Source organism: Toxotes jaculatrix, chromosome 16 (genome assembly GCF_017976425.1).
Source record: "Toxotes jaculatrix isolate fToxJac2 chromosome 16, fToxJac2.pri, whole genome shotgun sequence".
NCBI classification, from domain to species: Eukaryota; Metazoa; Chordata; class Actinopteri; family Toxotidae; genus Toxotes; species Toxotes jaculatrix.
Genome location: NC_054409.1, coordinates 10202178 through 10222300, shown reverse-complemented (window position 1 = coordinate 10222300; position 20123 = coordinate 10202178). Strand labels below are relative to the sequence as shown.

Here is a 20123-nt window from a genome sequence, read left to right as displayed (position 1 = left end):
TGAAGGCTGTGAAGGGAAAAATTAAATCTCTGTAATTGAACACCCAGTGTGGACTGACATCTGTGTACTGCAATCAACTGTGACCATGCCCATGATTTGGGGCTGTGTCTGCAGTGACATTCTAGATAATAGGGCCCTGTGAAATGTAAATTCTGTTTTTAAATGGTCCAGTGAAATCTAACCCAGTTCACACATCTCTGCTGGACATTTTTTTCACTTAGCTCCTCATTATGTGCCAAAGCCTCCAGCATTTGCTGCTCCCTGTGTGCTGTCTGGGGGGTGAACATCATTATTTGTTTTAAATCTGTGTAAAAGTTTGAGGAAAAGAGAGTTGGTGTTGTTGGGGAACAGTGGTGAGAGGACAAAACAAAGATGAAAAGATACTTTTTCAGCTTTTGCTGCAGCTCTACATGACTGAAAGTGCTGAACTACACCCCATGAGGTAAAAAAAAAAAAAAATCTCAAGAAAAATTAGCCCTATCTTGTTATCATAAGTGAGCCGGTGGAGATGGCAAAAAGACATACGACAGACAAAACTAACAGCCTTAAATTACTCCAAACAAAAACTGTTAAATTATACAAAATAAGAACATTAACAAACAAGAGATGTTAGTTAGTTAGTAGTCTAACTAGTAACACTGATAATGATTCCTGAGCCTCGCATCATGCATGCTTATTTGGTTTACTGGTATATCTAAACTGGAACGGAGCCATCATGAACGTTATTTGTCACACCTGCACTTCTCCTGCTTGACAGGAGCTCTGGCACAAAAGCGCTGCACAGGGCAGTTGTTAACCACAGGTGATGAGGCCTGGCGCTGTCCCAGGATCAGGCTGTGCGGCCTGACATAGAAAGATTTGTTGCATGATCTCATCTCTATAGATTGTACAGCAATGTACGGCATTTTCATACTGTACATAGTCACTGCACTTAACCCACGCTTCCATCTAGTGTTTAGTGCATAAAATTACATCTGTCATTGAATATAACCACTGACTTAAAATGTGATCGTTATCGTAACATACTGACGAATTGCCATTGGTACAAACTGTTTATGTGATAATAAGAGCTTCTGGGTAAATAAGACTTGCGGGGTTATTCTGTAGCTTTTTTAAGAGGTACAGTCCTACAGTAAGTGTTCACATACTGCGCATGCGCACACAGGAGGAGGCGGGGTTTTTGCTATGACCAAATGTTTTGTTTGCTGCTCCGATGAAATGATCCTGTTGAGTTAACACCGACACCTACGAAGCTAAACACTTCTCAGGTAAAACGCTACACGACGGTCTGTATTTATAGACAGCACTTTAATTCTGCAATGGGTGTCACTTCTATGTAGCAGTCAGTTGCACTGTTTGAGTTACAGGATCTCAAGCCGGCTACACAGCAACACACTGATGCTAGCAGCTAACGAACGTTAGCTTCACGCGACATTTTAATGTTACACGAGTGCCACTGACTGAAACTAAATCACCTGCCGGATTGTAGCTTGGTTAATTCAGACAAACCAAGCTACAATCCAACAAGAGTCAGTAATGGGGTTAATTATCTTTCTGTCAGGTTTGAAGATGAGATGAGGTAATGCCCGTTAGCCTTCTTCAGGGGTCGTTTCCTTTGGTGGCCGATGGCAGGGGTATATTGAGTTCAATAAAGTTGACTCTTTACTAAACTGCATTACCATTGTTAGATCACTACAGTATAAAATGCACAATTTTGTATCCGTTTTACATTATCATCTCACAGATGTTGTCGAGAGTATCACGACTAGTGGTGGAAAGTACTTTACTCTAAGTCCTGGAGAAGTGCTCCACCTCCATAATCAGCTGTAGGGTTTTGGAGTAGAAGCACAACCCCGGAACAGCGACCAAGAATCTTAAATTACCCAATTTATTATGAAGTAAGATATTACAGTGAGTGGTTGGTTGATTTTTTTGGGATCGGGCGCTGACAGGGATGTGTTTCATCAGGGAATAAAAGTTACAGAATTTGAGTAACTGAGCACCAGCCCTGCACATAAACCCTGACTCAGACAGTGAATACATACAAACCTTTTCTGTCACCCTTTTGCATCACCTTAAACTGGAATTATGTTCTAGTCACACACACAGTTGTCGATCACATGATGAAAACTGAATCTCAAAGAAAACCCTCAATAATGTGCAACAGAAGATTTCATGTTGCTTTTAAATAGTATATTTTACAAATTTAAAGCATTTTCCATAATTTATGTGACAAAGTAATTGTCACTTCTGGTAGTAATTCACAGTCTGGCTGCCTGTTGGTTTCAGTTCATTTCACACTGGTATGCAACGTCATTTGCACTGAGGAATAATCTTGAAATACGTAATCCATTACTGTAAATGCCATATCTGTTTTTATTTTGTCAAGGTCATGTTACCATTGCCTACTAATGCAGCTGGCAAGGCAGAGTGATTCTTAAAGACAACATTGCATTACTATCGTGTAGCAGGAACAAGCATAAGTAAGATAGATAAGATAATAAGTAAAATCCCATATATGTGTTCATTGTGATGGATTTTCTATCTCAAGAAGGTCTCTAGTCTCTGCAGGTATATTTTTATACTGCAGTTATTTTAATTGTACACCAAATGATACTGTGACCCCACAAAAACACTGGCCCTTCAAAGACAGCAGGTATCATACTGAAAGAAATGGCTCAGGTGACCAGGTGGTGTGTTGAAAAATACTCCCCCGTGTTATTCAGTTCCCAGCGGCAGGGATTCTTTAATGATTGTACAGTTTTGTTTGTACAGCCACATTGTGCAAAGAAGAGATCGCTTCAGCTGTCAGATGAATACACTTTAGCAATACGTGCAGGGTTTCCCACGGAAGTGGAATCAATGTCCACATCCACGTGACCACATGTCCACGTGATTCTGACCCACTGTTGCTTGTAATTTGCTGTCTGTGTGCAAGTTAGCTTATTCTTCTGCTGCACTCAATACAAGTCTGTTGATACAGGTACTTTGGTGCCTAAGGTGTAAAAAATAAAAAAAGTATCTTTCTCATTTGAGTGATAAGGTTGTATAAAACAAGTCTTGTTGCCAGTGTTCCAGTACCCGCTATCAATTATTAATGACCTTATGTGAAAAATGTCACATCTTGAGTTTCTGATTGGCTTTAAAACTCCTACTCACAGTGACCTTTTGTTGGCTTACAAGAAGACAAAGCCATGGGAAATACAAGCAGTGAGAGGGCTGCAATGGGCCAGGGGGAGAAGGCTCAGCGGAGGGACAGCCGAGGTACCAAGGAGGGAGAGAGACCAAAAATCCTGATGGACAGCCCTGAAGATGCAGACATTTTTCATGGTGAAGATATGAAGGTAAGTCACACCTCTGCCTCAGAGGCAGATTATCTGCTGCCAACATGATTTTTTGGTGCCCGTAGACTTTTTCAAACCGTGCTCTTCACATAATAATGTGTTTATATTTTGGAATTTTTTTTTGATTGCACCTTTCCGACATATACATTTACTTGTCATAACATGACATAAATTGCAGCAATCAACATCACAGCTCAACACAACACACTGCGAAAATAGATGTACATACCAACACAGAACAAAGCAAAGCCACAGAAAAAAACAGGAACTGTCAAACACTCTGAGGGTGGGGGTAGAGGTTCAGGGACCATTTAATTAAGGCTTGGCTACAAAGTAGAAGAGGAAAGCCTTCCACACTCTTTTTGTAATATTTAAGTTTCTCAAGCTTGACATGTGCCATAACACTTTCCATCCATTTACAGTGTTATGGTGGCTTGGCAGATTTCCAGTAAATCAACACTAACAGTCGTGCCAATAATGACAGAAAGGCTGTGGCATCACAGTGTGCCAGCCCTCCAGGAGCTACTCCAAATAATGTGATTGCAGGGTCTTGTGTTTTGCTATGTGTGTCAGACATATCAGGATTACTGTATTGCAGTCTCGTTCCTAAAATTGCTTCAGATATCCCTGTTCAAACCGATATTGTGAATAAACGGCTGAGGAGCAGTTACATTTAAGAGAAAAAAAGTTCTATTGAAGCACCTGGTCTTCACATGGTACCAGAAGTCCTTTTCACATAATGTAAATCGCCAAATAGCTGATGGTGTTTTCTTGATTGACATTTCAGGCTCCTTTAGAGAAAGAGGAGTTCCTCGCATGGCAGCAAGACTTAGAGGCAGAAGACAAAGGGCCAACTTTAGACCGACCCACAGTCTTTCGCTGGACTGGAGATGGCAAGGAGGTCTACCTCTCTGGGTCCTTCAACAACTGGGCCAATAAGATTCCCCTTATTAGAAGGTGAGAGTGTATCTTCTGTGTAATTTTTGTGTGCTATTTTGTAGTTAATTGATAGGATAACATTTATCATTTATCAATGAATCTAGCTAATACTCAGACAGCTGTTTTAATGTGCTCCATGAAACAGCTGAATATTTTATGAATGAAACAGGCAAATACAATTGTTAGATGGATGTACAAGTCCCAAGGTGTGAGACCACTTTCCCATTCTCTTGAAGTGGTGAGCTACTGTGTCAACTCACCTGTATGTCTAATGCTCTCTCTCTTGTCATCTGTCAAAGTCAAAACACCTTTGTGGCCATCGTCGATCTGCCTGAGGGGGAGCATCAGTACAAGTTCTATGTGGACGGCCAGTGGACCCACGACCCAACTGAGGTCAACAATTATTCTCTAATATACACACTGTTATGACCGTTTGTCAAACAAGCTGTTATCTGTCACCACTCAACTTGAGAGGCTGTTGTAGCCATGATTTTGTCCTTAAGTACATGTCGAGGCATTTTAAATCCTGTGTATATTCCACCAAGAGATTTCCTCTGCAACTTCCTGTGATTTTTACCATCAGCATCTGTGAATAAAACTATTACAGCTCAGCTATAACTTAAAGTCTGGAAAGAAAATGTAATCTTTTGACTGCTGAACCAATATCATCACGACATAATGAGTTGTAATGCTTCTGCTGGGTTGTAGGTTGTATCTTTACCAGTATTACATACTGTAACTGCAAGTGTAGATTAGAGTTTTTAATTTTGGGCACCAATAATCTGAGTGAGACCTATTATCCAGTTTGAATAACAAACATTATCATTTCTCTGCAGCAAGGAAATACGTTTTCACAGCAAATTTGAAAATAATTAATCACACGTTCTGTTAGCTTGGCTAAATAGTGGAACGAAGGACATGCCAGACAAGAGCTGAACATCTTGAGCGTTCAGTTATAGTACACTTGTAATTTGTCTGGAGTCTTTATACTCTTGAGCTTCAGTTGTGAATTTGCTTGAACTGAATTTGTCTCCCTCACAGCCGGTTGTAACCAGCCAGCTTGGAACAGTTAACAATATCATCCAGGTGAAGAAAACTGACTTTGAGGTGTTTGATGCTCTGATGGTGGACTCACAGAAATGCTCTGACATGTCAGGTGAGTGCTGACAACCCCTCTTTCATGTCTCTTCTGTTACTGATGCAGAGAAGAGGTTTTGGAAGCATTTGGAAGTATGGGAAAGTGGACAAAAAGATTATATATATTCTAATATTTGGGCACTCTGTGTCACACTGTCCAGCCACTATTGGTAAACATCAATGTGAAATTCAGTCAGAATTTAAACTTCTTTGTATAAAGTAGTGAGGCGGTAGCTTTAGTAGTCATACTATCCCACCCTTGCTCTGTTCCTCTTCCTTTCTCAATTAGACCTCTCCAGCTCTCCTCCCGGACCGTATCATCAGGACGCCTATGTTCCGAAACAGGAAGAGAAGTTTAAGTCTCCACCCATACTCCCACCACACTTGCTGCAGGTCATCCTCAACAAAGACACTGGGATTTCTGTAAGTAGCTGTGATGCAATTAAAGCAGACCTGTTCCACACACATTTAGTTTTTTTACATGGTGGATTTTCTAGAAATGGCTCATTACTTCTGGCTCATTATTTTTCTCTGCTTTGTACTGACAACAATGAATCTTATGGTCTAATATATACAATGAAAATATGAAAACAGGTGGAAAATGGAATGATTTCTCCAGAAAGTTTTTTTTTTTCAGTTTATTGTCATAATTCTTTTTCCAGTGTGACCCTGCATTACTCCCAGAACCCAACCATGTCATGCTCAACCACCTCTATGCTCTTTCCATTAAGGTAAGGTCTCAGGCTGACTGAATCACACACACACACACACAGAGAAAAAGAAATGTGTGGAATGTGGAAAAACACACTTAATAAAATTTCACATAAGAAATGACCAGATTTGTAAGCATTCTTTAGTAGAAAGTGTGAGCCGTTGTCGCTGTTAGCGAGCTTTCGTGCAGCGTGCACAACTGATTATATCTATGGAATGCCAACAGTGATACCAAGCAGCTGAGGGACATATGATTCCAACACTGTGACAGAAAAAACAAACAAAATGAGCACGGCATTAAACAAGACTGTTTCTTTGTAAAGAAGACTGCAGATTTTTCAAAGGTGCACTGGCAATTTGGGAATTGTCTGTGTCCCAACTGAAACTCTGCTAGTTGTCTCATGTTGCTCTAAAAACTCACAAATCAACATGCTCGCTGTCAGATTTCTTTATATATCTTCTAACTGACATGTTTACTGGAGGATTTGATTGGTAATAGGCTAAAATAAGCCTAATAGAAACAGGTTTTTGTCATCAAAAGAATAGAATAAACATACCACTACAAACAGAACTGTCATTGTGGGGCAAAATGGATTGAATTTACCATTAGATACCTGGGCCAGACTGTGCGCATCTGTAATCAGAAACCATGATGAGTATTGTATTTTCCATACTGCCAGAATCACACTCTAAAAGCTGTGGCTTACTTTAATGACATGTTGGAAGGGTTAAGGTTCCCCTCTACCTCTCATTATAATCAATAGTTGACAGTCATTCAAAATGATCCACTGACAGAACTATTTTACAGCAGGTAATACTCTCTTACAATGATTTGCTAACCTCCATCAGTAATAGCTGTTCCTTTTGATGTGGTATCTTCACATTTAAAGCCCTCAATGGGTTCACCGGTGAAAGACCTTTAAAGGTTATAGGCTGTTTTAAAACAATATTTGAAGAGACGCGGGACCAAAGATTGTCTGTACAAAGATCGTCTGATGTTAATATGATTCTTCAGCTCTCTGGCCCTATCAAATCACTGAGGTGGCTTCTGAAGTCTCGGTCTGTTTAGTACAAAGTTCCCTCTTTGTGTTTCTGTGCACAGTTTTTTTTTGTGATGAGCTGCAATGGAGTGATTGTAACACAAAGTTTCTCTGCCGTCACTTACTTTGGAAGCGCATTAGAAAGAGATCTCTTAATGGCCAACATGAAAAGGAGGAATGATTACAGCATGCCAAAACTCTTTCAGCGTACACATGGGTACCCGACTATTGTTTGAAGACAGAAATGACAAGTTGTGAACCTGTCCTTTAACAGAAAGCTGTTTAGTTTCCATTAGTTGTAGGTTAACAACAGTTTTTCAGCTTTGACACCACAACAAATGAGAGTCTCTGTGTGTCTCTCTATGAAAGTAAAAACAGGAATATAGTAGACATTTTGTTGCCTGATTGTTGACGGGGATTAGTGAGCGGAGCTGGGCGTTGAGATTAGTGGGTGGCCCTCCCACTAATCTCTATGGTTTATATATAGTATGGCAACGTTACACATGGTAAGACTGATACCCATACACCCACATGTATATAATCTGCAAGCATCCATTTCATTATTTAGGAGGCGTGTGTGTTTTTAAGTAAAATTTTCATCCATGTCATTTGCCACAGGATGGGGTGATGGTGCTCAGTGCAACACATCGCTACAAGAAGAAATATGTCACCACCTTGCTATATAAGCCTATCTGACTTAAGACCATCTTTTTAATTCTGTCCCAGTGTGTTAACTGTACACTGAGTGTACAAAATATTAGCTCCACCTGTTTTTTTTTTTTTTGTTTGTTTTCTCTCCATGAAGCAGAGAGACCAGGTGAATCCAGGCTCATATCAGTCATGGGTTTCACATGTTAAATCCAAATCCTGACTTGAACAAGCAGCTTTGAATGAAGTGGAGAAGAAAGATTAAAGATATAAAAAGAAATGAAGATTGTTAAATTTCTAAATTAAACTTTCATTTTCAGTAAAATGCAGGAATAGTGTTTACTATAGCAATGCCCTGAAAACAAAGCGTAAACTAAATCTAAAAGATTAAAGATAAATGTCAACAGATCAATCATTTATATCATTGTACTAATCTGCTTTAAGAGGTTAGTTAGTTAATTAATTAGTTAGTTAAATGATGACATTACTTTATCCATTGTAAACTTCGAGCATGCAGCTCTGAGATTATATCTTGTACATTCACTGTATACCCAGTTGTTGTCCACATCTGTTGAGGATGATCAATTCCACTCAGTTACTCCAATCCTTCACAATCTGCCTTTAATTATTCACTGACTGCCCTGTGTAGTTTTCAACAACAGTAACTTTGCTTAGTAGACATAGAGAGGCATTAATAATGAAGTAGAACACTATGACGTGTCTATAAGCAAAACAGACATAAATGTAATGAGGAGAATTGGTAATGCTGGGGGGAGATGGATTGAAAGACCTCGGACACGTGAGGTCGCTGTCGTCTTTTCCTGTGGTTGAGGAGACGACAGAGGTACAATCAAGAATGTGAATGTTAAGGTCACAGAAAGGAAACATGCACTGCAGTAGTTCTCCACTGTTTTCTTTTGCTTGTTTATCTTGAAATAGTTAAGTTTTATTTGGTATGATCTCAGAGTGCACAGTAGATATTTTTCTATTATTTGTGAAGTATTTCATTATATTTTTTTCTACTTTGGTTGACGAAGTAGTTTGTTCTGTTGTTGAGAGTTCTCTTAATATAGTTGCAGTGTTGTATCATTCCAGTCAAGTGTCTTAGAAGATTGTTATTTATGACTAAGACAACATAGTTGAGACCAAAACCCTAACATTTTTTTTTTGTTAGCATAAATTAATTTGGTCTAAACTCTATTCTATATCTATTGTTTTGCACTATGATAATAAACATTTATTTTTATGTAGAATGTGTACATAATGTATGTACACTTAGAGCATGACAATGTATCAGAAGAATAATGCTTAACCTTTTGAACATCTTCACAGGTTTAGTAGTCTTTGCACTGATGTACCGTTGCACAAGTGTCCTAAGAATTTTCCTTCTTTTATACACAGTAAATGCATTCCATACATTAAGAGTCACACCATATAGATGATCCCTGCTGGTTTTAGTCAATATGGCATCATTGGTTTGTGCCATGGAACATTGCCTAATCTATTAGTATCAATATCAGTTTCTATAAAGTGAAGCCTCAGATGAAGTCATGGTTCATGAATGAAAAAAAAAAGAGACCTAACACAAAACAAAATGTTGAAGATATCTGACAATGACAGAAACAGCAGGCGAAAGACAAAGTGACCAACATTTGCTTGAAGAGCCATGACACTGACAAAGGGACCAGTATAGGATCATGAAACAGACTGGAACTGTTGCTGAAGAGTTTTGTTCTAGTGAACATGTCTGTCTGTACTGTTAATGGTCTGTGTACATTTCGTGAAGTCTGAAGGACTGGACTGGAGTTTTAAGTTAAAGGTATGACTTGAACCATCAGTATATCATTGTCAGATTATGGTATCTAGGTATAATTACCCTAAAGAAATGAGACCATGATGTTGACTATAGGACAGTAGAGGCCAACAATCTCCATAGTAAAAGGCCTGTTTTTGTTACTTCTGCTGTTGTCTCAGAACTAACATGGTAATGATTTATTGATGAGAAGATGCTAGACATTCAGATAAATTGCAGTATCATTAAAAAATGTTTTTGAGCCTTTGAACCATGCTGGTGTGTATACATTTCCCATTTTGAGAGATATTTATATTAAAGATTAAGTTACAGCACAAAAACAAATGCAGTTTGTTTTATTTGTATGTGTATATTTGTGTCTCCTGCAGAGATTTTGAAAGCTTGTACTGTCTGTACTGGTCATTTTTACGCTGAATAGATTCACATAGCAAAAAGACATTTTTTAGGAAAAAAAATCAAACAAAAACCCCTTTCCCCTTTACTGTTCCCGCACCTTTTATAGCACTTTGCTCCCAACCTTCGTGTGCTTTTCATATCATCAAAGTTCTGATCCTAAAGTCTGGGATTTTCCATGTCTCTGTGCATATGACGGAAAATCTCAATTTGCTGGTTAAATTTGGTCTCATGTTTATCTCTCTTTTCTGGACATGATGTTATTACACAATTATGCAGAAATGGTGTCTACAGAAGATATAACCCAAGCATATGTTCTATTTTACACCCAGTTTGCACCACTCGTAGGACTTTCTCTTCTTACAGTATGCCTGACTATTTGAAATATGACTATGAATGCATATGGACATTTACAGTGACATTACTCATAGAGTGAGTCTATCAGTGTGTCTTTACAGCTATTACAAAATACTGAGGCATTTTATGGATTGCATTACGTGTAGCTTAATGATCATTTGTCCCCTTGTATGCAGTGACATTGCAACACTTCTGACAAAGCATATGAAGCATTCATGGATGTCATGATGTGTGATTCACAGTGATGTACAGCTTACAAATGTCTGACCCCGGTTTGACCCACGATCAAGAGCATAGAGGAAGATATATTATACAGAGACTAGAAAAACACTGAAGAGTTTACTACATTATTTATTTTTAATTCTGATATATGGTTTAAGATCTGAATGAAAATACACAGTGATACACAATCTCAGGATACACTTACCATTTTTATCGCTCCATCATTCACTCTTCTTGCTAGAACAGCCTCCAAACTTCTCCAAAGTCTTTCTGGGAGAGTCTGGCTGCAGGGATTTTCTCTTAGTTCAGCCACAAGAGCATTTGTGAGGTTGACACTGGTGTTTATCGCGATAAGGCTTGGCTCACACTTTGTGTTCCACTTCATCCCAGAAATGTTGGGTGAGGTGGAGGTCAGTCTTGCACACCGAGCTGGGAAAGCGCATTTCCTTATGAACCTTTGCTATGTGCGTCGGGGTAGTGTTGCAGCATTAAGATTTCCTTTTGATTGAAAACGGGGCGACACTGCAAAAATTCCTCTGTCAAATTTAAGTGAAATAATTTTAAATGTAAACTTGCTTTTGCTTGAAACTAGCAAAAGCCTGTGGCTGCTGTAGCAAGGGATTCTCACGTGAATAGATTTCTTAAAACAAAAAAAATTTCTTTAAAGTCTGGCCACCAGAAGTCTTAAACAGGTTGAAAAAAAAAGGAATATTGAAAAACAACTGACTAAACTTGAAATTAGATATTTTATCCCTAAGAACAAGTTTAAACTTTGCCCTTGTGTAAATGAGATGTTTTAGTTTTGAAATTTCAGAGCTTAAAATAAATGGTAAAGCATGCTGAAGGATCTGTAGCAGACATGTGTCTTGTATCCAGCTAAACAAATAAACTAAAACTGCTAATTAAGACAAGGCAGGTGACATACACTTGAATTAAACATATAATTTTTGATGGCTAGGTTGATGATATATCTCAAACTAACATGAGCCTAACATGAAAACTGAACCAGCTCTACTCCAGAAAGAAAATCAAACATATTTAACAACAAGACACGGTTCAGAAAAGTTCACTGAGAGTGTGAGAGTTTTTACTTGCTTTCACACGTGTTGGTTTGTGTTTGAATCTCAGAGCACATGCATTGTCAGGCGTGTGACGCTGTGTAGTATGAACAGCTGACAGGTCCCAAGGCCCTGTGGCTGATATATAAAGAGGGACTGATCTTGGAGTGAGAGCTGCTCTGTGTCTCAAGTTCAGACTCACAGGATGAACACCCTCCAGACTCTGTTTCTCCTGGCGGCAGGCCTCTCTGTTGGTGAGTACAACTTGACAAAAGCATGTTGGTTGTGAATAGATGCTGGTCCAGTATAAACCGAATTCTGATTGTTCCTCCTTGTTCTGTTTTAGTCCAGCCCATGAGCATCAAGGCACTTAACCAGTTTAGAAGAATGATCCTGTGTATGATGCCTGATAGCTGGCCTGTTCTTGACTACGCTGACTACGGCTGCTACTGTGGAAAGGGAGGCTCTGGCACGCCTGTGGATGATCTGGATAGGTTGTGATTCATTCACTCAGCTTAATACTCAGATGACTCGAAAAAGCCTATTCAGTCTGTTTGAAGAGTTGTCTTGTTATACCTCTAGGTGCTGCCAAGTGCATGACCAGTGTTACAGCGATGCTATGCAGCACTCTGCGTGCTGGCCCATCATCGACAACCCTTACACCGAGTTCTATGACTACAGCTGTGATGAACAAAACAAGAAGGTCACCTGTGGCAGTGAGTACACCAAAACTAACTTCATCCTATAAACGTGTTTAGTCGTTCATTAAACCTGTATTAACATGTATTTTTCCCCTTTTCATCACTATACTTTTAGTTATTGTCACAGGTAAATTTATCAAGTGTAAAGTACTTAAAAATTGAAGTTACTTACTTTTTTTGTTGAAGAAGAAATATCTCACTATTATAATAAAAATGTAAACCGTAACAGTTTCTTTCATTTATAGAATTTTTTTTTTTTGGTAATCACAGTGTAACCTCTGTTTTCTCCTCCTCAGATGACAACAATGAATGTGAGATGTTCATCTGTGAGTGTGACAGGAAGGCCGCAGAGTGTTTTGCGAGATCACCCTGGATCCCTGAGCACGAGCACCTGCCCAGCGACCAGTGTCAGTAAAACAAACAAACCCTGTCAAATGCAGAATTTATACTTACACGTGACATAGCCATCTTTTAGCTTTCAAAAGTGATCGACTGCTCTGTCAGTTTATTGAGAATCAATGCCTTAGTAGAAACATTCTCATAGACTTTATACTGTCACGTCTAAAGTATCATGATTTCTGTATGGGACTATACAGTTCTCATAATGTAGAATTACTGATCTATAACCATCCATGATTATGTCACATGTACTCAATCTCTCTTGTTAGGTGTGGATCTGTAAAGTGATCTGCATACTCATTTTACCTCACATGTTGTCTACTGATGGCCAGTTGTTCAAGGGTATAATCTTAAATACCAATAGAGGGCACTACGGTCTACTGATTTCTTTCCTTGCTTGCAGGGTGAAATCAGTAGTATACAGTGGTATGGCACAGACTCTGCCGCCTGATGCTTTGTCTGTGTCAGCTGTCCTGGTATATATACTTCCTGTAAAAGTCCCACACACACAGTATGTAATATTTGCACTTAATCAAATAATAAAAAATAGATTTGCTCAGAAAAGAAAAAAAATCAGATTTTTGTTTTCTGTCTGAGGATTTTAAGTGTTTTTCACAGTTGTAAGTATGTTGTGAATGCACTTTCACCTTTCCTGCCTCTTCTGAAGTCAGACTAAAAAGATGCAACTTTCAATGCTCATCATTTTCTGCATTGCAACCTGAGAAAATGTAATGCACACCTTTAAACTGCAAGTACCTTACACTTAAGTCTTTACTATTTTATAAACACAGTCTGAGCACATAGGCCTTCTTTCCTGACATGTACAAATCTGTAGGTTTACAGTATGCGAAACAATCATTCAACAGCCACCTGTGTGCAGTTGGGAAGGGTCACTCTTCCTGTGTATTAATTTTGCCAGCAGCTACCGGCACTTTTAGCAATGAAAATGTTATCTCAGCACAAAACAAGCACAGTGATGGCAAGCAATCTATCGTCAACTCATTTTGTATTACTAGTGACATTGGTTATTTCTGTCACTTCTTCCTTGAAAACAGCTTTTGCTTGTTACATAAAAAAAACCTCCCCGGGCACCAGATGGCTGCCAGTGAGATTTGGTTGCTTGTGAGATTATTTGGGACCAGAATAAAAAAAAAAAAAACTAAAACTAAAAAATCCGGTCGCTGCAGCCTAGTGCTTTGGTTTCAGCGAGCCACTACTGTTTGCTCCCATCAGCTCACTCTTTGGATCAGTCTTCAGGGTATTCTTCAGACAACACAAAGCAGCAACGCTGTAAGCAGCAGCAGCTGGTGGCAGGCTGCTGGCCATCAGCCAGCTGTGGCTGCTCTTGGCTCAAAATGAGAGAAATGGCAAATGCAAGAAAAAAAAATAGATACTGACCACAGAAAATCATTTTGTAGTAAAATTATTTGTCATTTGCAGTTGTTGCTGAAGTGACTTGGGTCTTACATTGACCGGGAGACCTGCTGTTTGGAGCCATATTCAAATTGATTAACACAGTTTACACTGTGTTAGATAAGAAAATAACTGGTTTGGGTGTTTTCTGGTCTGCCGCCCCTGTTGTCAGGATGACATCATCTGTCTGTGCTGTTTTCAAATGACAAAAAAAAAATTCAGTCTGTTTTTGCATTGGTATAAGAATCTTATGCGGCTCCCACCTTTGCTAGGTTGATTACAAATTTTCAGAGGTATGGTAGTTCAAAAAGAAGGGAGAGAAAGATAAAACAAGCTAAAGTTGAACGTTACTGTCCAGAGTTCAGACTCTTCTTCAATTTTTTTTTGTCTTTCACTCATTCTGCCCTTATAAGTCAGCACTGTCAAGATGGCTTGCTGTTGGTCAGCAGGGAGACAAACTCCCTGCTGACCAACAGCAAGCAAAAGCTGTTTGAGGAACAAACCTGCAGCACAAACTTGCAGATTAATGTTCACCAAAGTCAGATGCAAAAAAAGAAAAAACAAATGTGCAGATTTACAAAAAACAAAACAAAACTGCCTTTACATGTTGCCATTTTAAATGCTGGTATGCCTTACTACTGGAATGAACTGCAAAATAGGTACAAAATGAGGTGCAAAATATTAGTAAAAATCAATGGAAACCTTTTATTGTGTATTAATCTCAGATGAAAAATGAGAAACAAATCAATTTACTTGTTTTGATACTGTAGCTTCCTCTGGGATTCTGCTCAGCTTCTCATTTACTGGATGTCAGGAGGGGAACAATGAAACACCTGACACCATCCCAACACTGTTGAGACTAATAAATAAATAAGTGTTTTAGGATACAAGGTGTGTAAACCTGTTACATGTGTGAACTGCTCACATGCAGCATTTTGGCTGATACTGCTGAGCTGTGACAATTCTGAGAGGCAGTAGGTCGCCCTGGGAGGATACTAACCTGAGAAAAGAGTGAAGTACAAAGAAACTAGTCTAACAGAGAGGTGACTAAGAAGGAGGGGAACAAGGGAAGCTGTCTCTCTGTGCAGCACAGAGAGACATTCCCACTGCGGCTGGCACAGTATCTAATACTCCACCCTTGCATGTAAACACAAGCCCACGCATTATCTGAAGTACATGCTGGCCCTGGTGCTGCCATGGTTACTTGCTATTTGCCATACCAATCATGTACAGTACAAGAAGTAACAATCTCCAACGTGTTATTCCACTTCTCACAGCAGGAAGGGGAGTGTCTAATGTCTAGAACAGACTCTCTCGTTCAAACCATGTGCAGTGCTTTGCACAGGTGATTTTTCCGTGTGTTGACTTATTCTGTCTGGTATGCATGACGTACCTCATGAAAAGACACACAGGAAATCTGAGCCTGAACCAGGAGAATTAATGTGTGAAAGTATACCCTGAGCATTGTCATTCATTCAGTATGCTTGGACAAAGCGGGTTAGTAGCTGCAAGTACAAAAGGTTCTTGAAATAATCACTTTGTGTACTGACATGCTTTCTGTAAGACAAATACAGGTCTCATGTTTTCACTTTTTCTATGGCCCTTGTATCTTAATCAGGGCTTATGTGTCTTGCTACAATTTGCAAATGTGTATTGTTGCACAGTATGCTTTAAGCTGCATTTGTAAAAAAGTTTGTGTGGAGTGATTAGGTTGTAGCCTCTGCAAAATGAAGAAAGGAGAAAGAATTTTAATTTTATTTATTTTTTTAATGGATTTAATCAGAACATTAATGAAATATGTAGCATTCACATTTCAGTAGGGTAGTTCAGCTCAAGTGGGTGAGCTGTTTTTGAAACAATAGGCTTTAGACCATCCAACACTGAGATTTCCGAAAGTTTATAGATCCCTAAAAGCACTCACTCTCTTAAATATTTGTTATATATTCACATTATTTACATATCTTCGTAGCTCTGTTGAGTGTTGATTTCACTTGTCTACCTAGCTGAACACAGACTTTTCCACTCTGCTCTCACTCTGCTTGATAAATTCCTCTGAAGATAGTGCAGATCAGCAGAGTCCTGCATGCTGAGGGACACATGTGAAGGCCAAGATGGTGACCGATGTTTGGAGAGTGTGGGGTAATAGCGGTTGGTGTTGCTTTGATTAGCATCTGATCCATCTTTTTCCATGCACACCCTGTAATTCTGCCCTCTGTTATCGTCCCAGTGGGGCGCTGCGCCAGGTCCCGGTCTGTAGGACACACAAAACTCAATGTGTTCCTTTGGATCTATGTTCTGGGGTAAGCTTAAGTCAAAGGCAAAAACACCCATATCAAAACCCCCACAGTGTTGCTGCTGCAGAAATGTGCAGGGGATGTCATGATGGCTCCGCCAAGAGTCAAAGGTCACCCTTATATGTACAGCCTTCTCATTACTCACATGGGAGACACATACTTTGCCACTCAGGGAGTGTTCTGAAATGCTGCAGCTTTCCAGCTGTACATGCATCTCTCTCAGACGTGCAAGGAAGGCTTTTAAGTCCAGCATTGGCTGAGGAAAACCAAGCCGGAACTTGTAGCGCTGCAGTTTGTTTGAAGTTGACTGTTGGCCCTGCAGTATGGCTGGTGAGGGTTTCATCACCAGAGTAGAAGGAGGAGAAGAGGGCTCAGGGATGAACAGGCGCACAGCAGTGAGCGCCAATCCCTTTGTGTCTGCAAACACCACACGCTTTTTGTGCACACTGCTGCTGTCCCTGTGGAAACAGCTCCGAGGGCACTCTAAGGGCACAGGGGACGAGGGCAGTGATGAGGAGGAGTGATGTGGAGACTGACGGCCGGTCCTCGGCAGACAGTTAGTTGGCTGACAATAACGTTGTGTGGGTTTCAGAGGAGACATGGACAGCAGCTGATAAAGAGGCTGGCGCTGACTCAGGCTCAGATACATGGCAAGGTCAACGGGCATCACAGCGGGCTGGGGGTGACTCCCAAAGGCATGGAGAACCCTGAGGAGGAAGCCATGATAGGGTTAAAATGAGATCCACCATTACACATACACAGAGTGATTGCACATATGCTGGTTAATTCTGTTTTCATAACTTGCTCTAATGCCTGACAGGTAATGTCAAAGGAACAATTAAGTGAAAGCAGAGTAGCTTAACTCACTCTAGCAAATTCAGATGAATCTTTAAGCAGAAAACAGAGGTAATGAATAAATAAAACTCCTCAGTGAATTAAACAACAATCAGTCAAAATATGACCTTTCTACAAGACTGCAAACTGCTCTGGAGAACAACAACAGCTAAGTGCCTCAAAACAAATGTGGAGGTGATGGTATTTTTCAAAATGGAAAATATACTTACAGATTGTGTTTCATCAGATCAGAGTAAAAGAATGTGATGATCGTAGTCCCAGTCTATCTCTGCTCTCTGTGGAGCTTATGTGTGGAGTTTGGAAATGAGGCTGAACCTTCTGTGTCACAACATTTGCATGTGGGTTGGGTTTAACCAATGAAGTGAAGCTCCTTTGTTCACGTCCTGCCCCTAAAGAACTGTTTCATAGAAAGCAGGGTCTCAAAATTCCTTTCATGGAACTTTGCTGGTACATTTATCTTTTAATTTTCTTCATGACAGTTCATTTTCTTCATGACAGTTTAACTGCAGATTAAAAAAACAAAAACAAAGCAAAACAAAAAAACAATCTGTATATGCATACTCTTCAGTATACATTTTACATCTATTTCATGGGCCAAAGTATCTTTATTAGGGAAATGGAAAACACCAACAGATAGGCCTAGACTTTACAAATTACACTCTTTTCCCCAGTGCCAGTTAAAGAGAGGCTGCAAGCACACTATGCAATTAAACACTAAATCCAAAAGCTAGAATTTTAAATTTTGCCCATTAAAAGTGTGTATAATGGTGAAGTTTTTCTTCTCCCTGTCCTCTTTTACAGTTTAAATTGTAAATCATGCTTCCAGGCACAGTGCGCTCATTTTGAGATTAGGAAAAGGATGGACCTCTAGAAAAAATTGTAACGCTGACACAAAAAGAAGTCACCAAATATTAAGCTTTGATGTAGCTGAGGGAGAGAATGACTGTCCATGGTTAGGTTAAAAAAGTATATTGATATTTAAATGGTAAATCAGTTCAATAAAGATTTGCTAAAATTCATATTGTTCAGCAGATTCATACTGTACCATATAATCTTTTAATCTGATCTGTTCATTGCCAGATATTTATTAAATATATCTTCTATTATTTTTATTTTAACTTGAAAATCTTAAACATAACACAGTGTATTTTGACATTTTTGGGAAATACACTTCCTTGCTTTCTTTCCAAGAGGTAACCTATATAAGAAGATTGATGCCACTCTCATGCCTGCATGTTAAATTTGAAGCTGCTGCAGAAGCCGTTTAGTTTAGCTTAGCTTAGCTTAGCACGAATGACACATTACTTAAAGCAAATGAACAATGCTAATCACAGTAAAAAAAAAACATGTTTCTACCGGCTGTTGCTTTTTTTCTGCAACACTGTGAAACAGATGAAAACAAGTTCATGCTAAGGTCAGTCTGGGAGTTAACACAATGACAGGGACTTAAAAGAATTTTAGGAGCTGGTTCCACGGACTCAAACGAATCAAATTCTGTGAAGAAATCACTTTCTTGCGAAGAGGTTTCAGGTTCTAACCAGAAACTAGGTTCCTACAGTCTCTCACAAAAGTTTTTAGGTTTGTAGATTTGTAGAATGGTTAAACTGGAAATGTACCTTTTTAATAAATTATTTCAGGAAATGAAGTTTTTTTTGACCAACGCATTAAACAATGATATTTTGTGACCTTCTCCTTTCCAGTCCGAGACAGCAGAGTCATGAGTCATGAAGACAGCATACACTATCATCACTTGGGGAAGTCGATGGCCTGGTGCGCCCTTTGTGCAGACGTTTACAGGTGAGGCAAAGAAAATGAGTAAGACTGTACACCTCCCCTAGTTGTCAGTTCACATGTCTCCAGTCTCAGTTTATTGTCTGTCTCCTGGCAGCTCTGGTGGTAGAATGTGCCAAGTCTATGTCGTAAAGCTAAACCTCCCAATGATGTCAAGATGAATAACAATGGAATAACATAAGCATGTTGGTATGTATGTCTGTGTGTGAAAGTGAATACATCAACTATTTTTTGTATTGCTTCATCCCACTTACTTTCTCTAAGGAGGTGTGCATGAATTGCTTATTTAGGACATTCTGAAAAAAGGGCTGTAGTCCATATATTGTGTTCACCAGTCTAACAGAGAAATCTAGTTTTGTAAGTTTATAAAATCGTTTGGCTACTTGCATAAGAAGCAACAGATACTCCACACCTCCAAGGTTTCAATGGGATAAAACATAATGAGTTTGATGCTAATTAATCCTTTAATACACACCTCATTGTAGATCCTTTCACAACCAGAAGACTTATGTTAGTTCACTGAATGTTTAGGGGCCATGAATTGAAAGGTACTGGTTTGTTACTGTGTCAAAACAGTTAACACAGGTTTGCTTTTTAAACTTGAGTCAAACTACTTGAAATTTTTGTAAAGATTCACCAGTACCATTATATAAATATGGCCTGTTCCAACAGATGCCGTGCCTCCTCAAAGTACTTTATTTTTTCAATTTCACAGCTCATTTCAGAATGTGACCCAATTATTAGATCAGATTACACTAGAAAAGTAAATTTGGAGCAATAAATGGTTAAAATGGAAACTGTGTTTGCACAGAATAGTTCTTTTCCTGCTCCAAGAGGTAGAAGAAGCCAGTAGAATCCCCCTAAATTCATTATCTGCTTACGTTTTAAATTCAATAAATGTAAGGATCACATCGCTTCAGAATCACACAGTGAACTTCATTCCCTGTATCTCCTTTTTCTGTGTTTAAATAATATATCTTCACATTGTAGCCTTGTATCATATTAACC

At 39.2% G+C, this 20123-nt stretch overlaps 3 protein-coding genes across 4 annotated transcripts; 2 read left to right on the top strand and 1 right to left on the bottom strand.

Annotated features, from left to right (window-relative positions):
- The first annotated feature begins 1169 nt into the window (after positions 1-1169).
- Positions 1170-19126, top strand: prkab1a (protein kinase, AMP-activated, beta 1 non-catalytic subunit, a). Of its 2 annotated transcripts, none has more exons than XM_041058929.1 (8): positions 1170-1268; positions 3162-3344; positions 4132-4301; positions 4583-4676; positions 5325-5439; positions 5710-5843; positions 6083-6151; positions 19025-19126. In XM_041058929.1, the coding sequence occupies exons 2-8, from the start codon at positions 3195-3197 to the stop codon at positions 19043-19045; spliced, it is 753 nt and encodes a 250-aa protein (XP_040914863.1). In that variant the 5' UTR covers positions 1170-1268; positions 3162-3194; the 3' UTR covers positions 19046-19126. The 2 variants fall into 2 exon arrangements, with proteins under 2 accessions (XP_040914863.1, XP_040914862.1); XM_041058928.1 differs by lacking the exon at positions 19025-19126 and adding an exon at positions 7790-9952.
- Positions 11752-13335, top strand: LOC121195456 (phospholipase A2-like). Its single transcript, XM_041058931.1, has 4 exons — positions 11752-11916; positions 12009-12156; positions 12245-12378; positions 12660-13335. The coding sequence occupies exons 1-4, from the start codon at positions 11868-11870 to the stop codon at positions 12776-12778; spliced, it is 450 nt and encodes a 149-aa protein (XP_040914865.1). The 5' UTR covers positions 11752-11867; the 3' UTR covers positions 12779-13335.
- On the bottom strand, positions 15944-17613 carry si:dkey-242g16.2 (uncharacterized protein LOC336380 homolog). Its single transcript, XM_041058927.1, has 2 exons — positions 17534-17613; positions 15944-17176 (listed from the first exon to the last, which is right to left on the bottom strand). Exons 1-2 carry the CDS (start codon positions 17545-17547, stop codon positions 16171-16173), a joined length of 1020 nt encoding a protein of 339 aa, XP_040914861.1. The 5' UTR covers positions 17548-17613; the 3' UTR covers positions 15944-16170.
- Positions 19127-20123: the final 997 nt, after the last annotated feature.

What these genes read in the sequence shown, in the direction of transcription:
- LOC121195456 (XM_041058931.1), top strand. Translation starts at nt 11,868, where the DNA reads ATGAACACCCTCCAGACTCTGTTTCTCCTGGCGGCAGGCCTCTCTGTT. An exon ending in GGCGGCAGGCCTCTCTGTTG is followed by an intron (nt 11,917 to 12,008) that starts GTGAGTACAACT and finishes GTTCTGTTTTAG; the next exon opens with TCCAGCCCATGAGCATCAAG. An exon ending in CCTGTGGATGATCTGGATAG is followed by an intron (nt 12,157 to 12,244) that starts GTTGTGATTCAT and finishes TTATACCTCTAG; the next exon opens with GTGCTGCCAAGTGCATGACC.
- prkab1a (XM_041058928.1), top strand. Translation starts at nt 3,195, where the DNA reads ATGGGAAATACAAGCAGTGAGAGGGCTGCAATGGGCCAGGGGGAGAAG. An exon ending in ACAAAGACACTGGGATTTCT is followed by an intron (nt 5,844 to 6,082) that starts GTAAGTAGCTGT and finishes TTCTTTTTCCAG; the next exon opens with TGTGACCCTGCATTACTCCC. An exon ending in TCTATGCTCTTTCCATTAAG is followed by an intron (nt 6,152 to 7,789) that starts GTAAGGTCTCAG and finishes CATTTGCCACAG; the next exon opens with GATGGGGTGATGGTGCTCAG.